This window comes from Cynara cardunculus (genome assembly GCF_001531365.2).
Source record: "Cynara cardunculus var. scolymus isolate 2C chromosome LG 2, CcrdV1, whole genome shotgun sequence".
Taxonomy (NCBI): domain Eukaryota; kingdom Viridiplantae; phylum Streptophyta; class Magnoliopsida; order Asterales; family Asteraceae; genus Cynara; species Cynara cardunculus.
In genome coordinates, this window is record NC_037529.1 from 827,389 (window position 1) to 833,387 (window position 5,999).

Genomic DNA, 5,999 nt, shown 5'->3' on the forward strand with positions numbered 1-5,999 from the left:
TTACTACTTAGATGCTTTCAGCAGTTATTTATCTAAGGGATGGAAGGACAGAGTCCTTTGGTGTCCCTCCAGTCAAGAATTGGGGCCTCACAATCACTATTTTATCTTTACTATTCCTCGGTAAGGCTAAAGGGAGGGTGCTGGTGTTACACAACACCTTGCTATTTGCATTCATCCTTGTAACTTATCGAAGCAAGGATAGATTTGTAAAACATAGGGATCGAAACAACAATAAATTGTAAATCACAAGAATAAAAATATCAATAAATCATAAACAAGAGGGACAAAAAACACAATTCGTAATGGTTTGTTGAAAATTGTAATTTTCGTCCCTATAGTTTAGAAATTTCACTTTTCATCCCTATTGTTTTTTATTCATTGCTATCTTCCTCCTTACGACTTACAAACTTATTGTTATTCCGATCCCTATATTTTACAAATCTATACTCTTTTGGTCCCTTGTACTTAAAAGGTACGAATTAGTTCAAGAGCGAAAACAACAATAAATCACAAAGACAAAAAGCAATTTCAAAACCACAAGGACGAAAATTGCAATTTTTAACAAACCATAGGGATGAAAGACGTAATTTACTCAAAAAAAGAATAACGTCTGTCTATCTTTTTATACGACGATAACAACCAAAAATGTTACCAATAAATAAAAAACATTATAAGATTATTAATGTAAAAGTTATCACAACATTTTATCACTCTTTTTGTATTTACTTTTTCACAATCTATCCATGACTTCCAAAAATGGCGGAATCATGAGTTTTTCCTGCCCAAACACAGTCACGACTTGTCATCGGATTAGTTTGAACGAAGTATGACATCACCGATTTTAAACAAAAATGCTCATTTTGAAGAAGTTCCTTCAAATTGATCTCGCAACAACTCATATTTTTTGAGCTCCGCAAGAGAAAGCGAGGGACATAAATCTCTTAACACCTGCAAAAAATTAATAACAGATCTTTTCAATACCAAAAACCAGTTATATACTGTAGCTTCTTCCAAAAGCAATAGACTGATTCAATAACTTTCAAATATACTTAAAATCATGATGACAATTATTGGTAGCAAATTATAAAAAACTCACAAATCTACTTTTTTTTTATCCATGTATGACAGTTTGCTATATATATATATATATAATTCCCCTTTGTCCCAATAAGCAACAATCTTTCGGGAAGATTCTTCAAAATGGAGAATCAAAATTCAAAATTTCAAAAAGAAATTCTATTAAATTCTAACAGATTCTTTATTTTGAAGATTACAACATTAATTATATTATTAAAAATATTATATATATATATATATATATATAATAGAATATTATTTCTTTCTACTGAACATTTAACATCAAAGTTTCTTATTTATGGAATATAATAAAAATATTGTATTTCATCCTCTTGCTCCTACTCTCTATTTTGGAGAAAGTTCTCCGTTTTGGAGAATTTGTTGGATATGTTCCAATAGCCATTAGAGGTGCGTTTGGTATGCAGGACACCAAAATAGGTGAAACAAGAATCTGGGAAATGTGACAGAATTGGTAAATTACTAAACTGTTCATCTAAAATTTAAAACCCTAAAACCTTCCAAAATTCTTTCACCCATCCCGTCCAGTCAATATACCGAACGCACCCTTAGAGAACATCAATAGCGTTGGTTTTGTTTCACAAGGAACTTCTATTTATCACCCAGAAACCAGCTCAACACGTTGATACCGAATTGCATATACCAGTGATTCATTAGTTAAGAAACTTACCATCACAAAATCTTCGTATTCAACAACCACAGAATCGACTTCATCCTTCACGGAAGTCGGATCCGCATCCGCGGCTAAAACCTGCAATAAAATAGCCAGCTTAGCTATTCACTCAATAAAGACCCAGTTTGATACAAGAAGCCACCTCAACTGGCAAATAAAGGCTAGACCTTGGGGCTAGGGATGGAGAACCCGATACCTGACCCCGGTTTGACCGGGATCGGGATACCCTTCATCCCCGACCCTGAGTATAAAATTATACATTTCTATGTGTGTGTGTATATATATATATATATCAAGAATAATAATACAGTGAGAAACCCAATTGGTATACATAATGTATAAAAATAATCAATCCTCCATGAATGAAAACTTGTAAAAAATTTAGATTATTGATTTGGTCGTTCATGGCAAATTTTATGTTGATATAACGACTATAAAACTTCAATTATTAAGTATTGTAACTGATATATTTGTGTTTGAACTACATTTTTTAATGTTACCCTTGTATACAATTGTAACAATTAAGATTTGGGTAATTCATATTTTAGCCTTATATGTCTTTTAAACGTAAAATTGACATTTACATTAATACATAAAAAACATTATGTAAAAGATTAAATTGTATAGACAGGGAAAAATCCCCGATGGGGATCAGGACGGGGGTGGGGATGCCCCAAGACCCTTGGACCCCGTTGCCATCTCTACTTGGGGCACTTCCTTACAGGTCGCCAGTTCGAATCTCCTCAGGGTCACTGAGAATTTCCCCGGTTGTTATCTTCACGACCCGAATGGGATTACTCGAGGTGGGCATAAGCAGCCCGCACACCTACAGTTACCCAAAAAAGGGGCTAAAAAGTCTCACCTTGCGTTTTGCAGCATGGAACCAAGCGTCTGCACATAACGCATACATGTCAGCACCGGTGAAGTTTGGGGGGCATTTCTCTGCTATCGAATAAAGAGACACATCTTCGTGCAACTTAAATTTCCGGGTCAATGCTTTTAAAACCCTGCAAATTAAACAAAATTGTCAATACTACCCTCCAACTTATATAACGTAACATTCACACGAGGGGCGGACCCATGAAGGCCCGAGTGGGTCCCGAGCATCCACTCAATCGATTTTTGCAAGTAGAATTTTTTTGGGGTTCAAAAATTGCAGCAGCTACACTTTCAATGGTGCTATGAGATATTAGAAAAAACAAGGAGCATCAACCAAAAAACCGAAAAATTCTCTCGAAATCAACCTATTAAACCGAAAAAGTCCCTTGAGAACAACCAAAAAACAAAAAAAGTACCTTGAAATCAACCAAAAAACGTAAAAAATCACCCGAAACGATGCAATTCATCTACAAACACATCGGACGACTTTGCGGACCTTTGATCCACCTTAAAGGTGCAACGCTCGGCAAAATTCCTAGGTCCGCCGCTAATTCTGTAACATCCCAGGCCAACTGTACCAGATATTGACCGCTTTGTTCACACACCTGGACTCACGGTTCTAAAAATTAAAATGCTTCTAGCCTCTTACAAGACAACCTTTGTTCCCCTCCCCAACCAACGTGGGATCTTACAATTTCACATTCTCATGAAAATGAAAAATTTCTCACATGATCCCAACTCCAACGTCATAATTTCATGTTCGATTATGATAAAAAGCTAGGATGACAGAAGAACTAGACCCATGGTTTAGCAGAAATATAACCTCTCCCGATAAGAGGGGTCTGTCGTGACTCCAACGTAAAGTAGCTTATCAAAACGGCCAGGCCTTAGAAGTGCTGCGTCTATAAGATCTGGTCTGTTGCTCGCTCCGATTATGAACAAGTCCTAAAAATACGATATGTGGAAACTTAATAAACCGTAACATCAGAACGATATAAAGAAAGAAGAAAACGACTATTATACAGCATAGCATACTTGGGATGAATCATTTAAGCCATCAATCTCCGCAAGCATCTGATTACACGAAAGCAAAAATAAGTATCTATAAATAAAAAATGAAAATTAAATGATACAAACCGTTAATATGCAGTTTTGCATCACCTGAGAAACGACACGATCCATAACTCCCCCGGAATCACCGGAAGCACCCCTAGCTGGAGCAAGAGAATCGAGTTCATCAAAGAAGATGACACATGGTCGGGCTGCTCGAGCCTGCAAAACGGCTCATTCTCATGTAAAGTTTTTTTACACACCGAAAAGAATTGTGGGTGTTTGGTACGAAGGACAGGACGGGACAGAACATAACAAAAACTTGTTGTCTCACGTTTGGTGAGACATTATACTGAGACGAGGCAAATTGGATGGGATAAAAATGCAATTTTTTTGTTCGGACAAGATTGGTAAATTACTAAACTACCATGTCAAATAAAACCCTAATACCTTTCACAGTTCTTTCACCAACCTACCTCACTCTCGCCTGTCCAGTCTGGTCTATGTACCAAATGCACCTTTAGGTTGCGTTGGTACACGGGACACGACAAAAACAGAACAGAGATCACTGTACCATGTTTGGCAGGATTTTTATGTGAAACAGAGTGGAACAAGAATGTTCCCACCTCCACCTCATGGAACAAGGTGGAACAGACCTATATTTTACCAATATAACATCAAAATAATACCTAATTCTCTTTTAAAACATCAAATACGACCTTCCTCTTAAATTTTATTCATTCTTTAAATTTTATCTTATTGTATTTTATCTCTTTAAACTTTCCTTTATTGTCCTCAAAATATTATTTTTATACGGTTTCTATATTTTGGTTAATTTATGTAATTTATTAAATACTAATAATGATAAAATAATATAGAAAATGTATATAATAAAAAATGGAAACTAAATAAACTTTTATTTTTGTGTCATTTTAATTGTCTCGACAAAAAATTTCTAATGATATATTTTGTTCTAAAAATATTTATTTTGTTATAATTTAAAAATTACATAAATTAATCAAAATATATAGAAGATATAGACAACTCATTCGGAGTAAATTGATCATTTTATCTATTATGTACTGTCAAGTTCTGTCTTACCAAACGCTGAACAACTGTTCTGTCTTGTCCTGTTCTGGATACCAAACACACTCTTATAGAATTGGATAGAACAACTTACCTTCTGAAATATATCTCGTACGTTTTTCTCTGACTCTCCTATGTACATGTTGATCAGTTCCGGACCTTTGACACTTAAGAAATTGAGAGAACATTCGGTCGCAACGGCTTTGGCTAACAAAGTCTATAGAATTCATAATTTTTGTCGACAAGAGCACACAATTGAGCGATAAGACATCAAATTTTAAAAAGAGAAAAGTAAATTAGATTATTCGTCCTTGTGGTTTGTTAAAAATTGCGACTTTCATCCCTGTAGTTCATAAATTGCGATTTTTGTCCCTACGGTTTGTTATTTATTGCTATTTTCGTCCCCCTACTTTTAAGTACAAGGGACCAAAACAGTAAAGAATTGTAAACCACAGGGACCAAAACCACAATAAATTGTAAATCATAAGGACGAAAATAGCAATGAGTTACAAACCATAGGGACAAAAACCGCAAATTTTTAACCACAGGAACGAAAATCGTAATCTTTAACAAACCACGGGGGCGAAAAACGTAATTTACTCAAAAGAAATGAGAGAATCGTTACAAATTCAAACGATGATAACATACTTTCCCGGTACCAGGAGGACCGTAAAGAAGAACACCGGAGCGCTTACGTAGCCCAGATGAAAATAATTCCTTATGCAAAAGGGGGAGCTGTAGATGCATCATGTTAAGCCAAATGAGTACATGTATGGAAGAAATAAGAGTTAAATATCCCAGATGATACATCACTTTGTGGCAAAACAATTTTGACAAAAATATTGGATGAAAGTCTTGTTGTGAGAGTCTAAGGCTATGTTTGGCAAGCCTAGGGCCTGTTTGTAAGCAGCCTGTTTAGTTGGTTTTCTATTAAAAGTTGTCTGTGTGGGTTAATCTGTCTGTATAGATTGGGAAGGTTTTTGTTTGGGAAGGTTTGTCGTAGATGGAAAATAAGCCAGTTTTACATCATTAAGCCTCTATCAAACAGGCATGTCTAGCTGACCGAATAAGCTACGAGTCTCATTAAGCTGCTAACAAACAGGTCCTTAATGAGCTTAATGGGACTCACAGCTTATTCAGTTAGCTATCCAGAAGTCTGTTTGGTAGAGGTTTAGTGATATAGAAACTGGCATATCCAATAAGCTTCTAAGGGGGG

The 5,999-nt window shown here is 35.5% G+C and overlaps 1 protein-coding gene across 1 annotated transcript in view; it reads right to left on the reverse strand.

Moving 5' to 3' along the window:
- Positions 1-647: 647 nt before the first annotated feature.
- LOC112506616 (peroxisome biogenesis protein 6) overlaps positions 648-5,999 on the reverse strand; it is a 13,986-nt gene continuing 8,634 nt past the window's right edge. Inside the window, exons 9-16 of the mRNA XM_025110791.1 lie at positions 5,432-5,518; positions 4,878-5,000; positions 3,809-3,919; positions 3,683-3,721; positions 3,471-3,592; positions 2,631-2,775; positions 1,766-1,846; positions 648-948 (exon numbers count right to left, since the gene is read on the reverse strand). Coding sequence (XP_024966559.1) covers positions 856-948; positions 1,766-1,846; positions 2,631-2,775; positions 3,471-3,592; positions 3,683-3,721; positions 3,809-3,919; positions 4,878-5,000; positions 5,432-5,518 — 801 coding nt within the window. The 3' untranslated portion in view covers positions 648-855. The remainder of the gene's footprint in view (positions 949-1,765; positions 1,847-2,630; positions 2,776-3,470; positions 3,593-3,682; positions 3,722-3,808; positions 3,920-4,877; positions 5,001-5,431; positions 5,519-5,999) is intronic.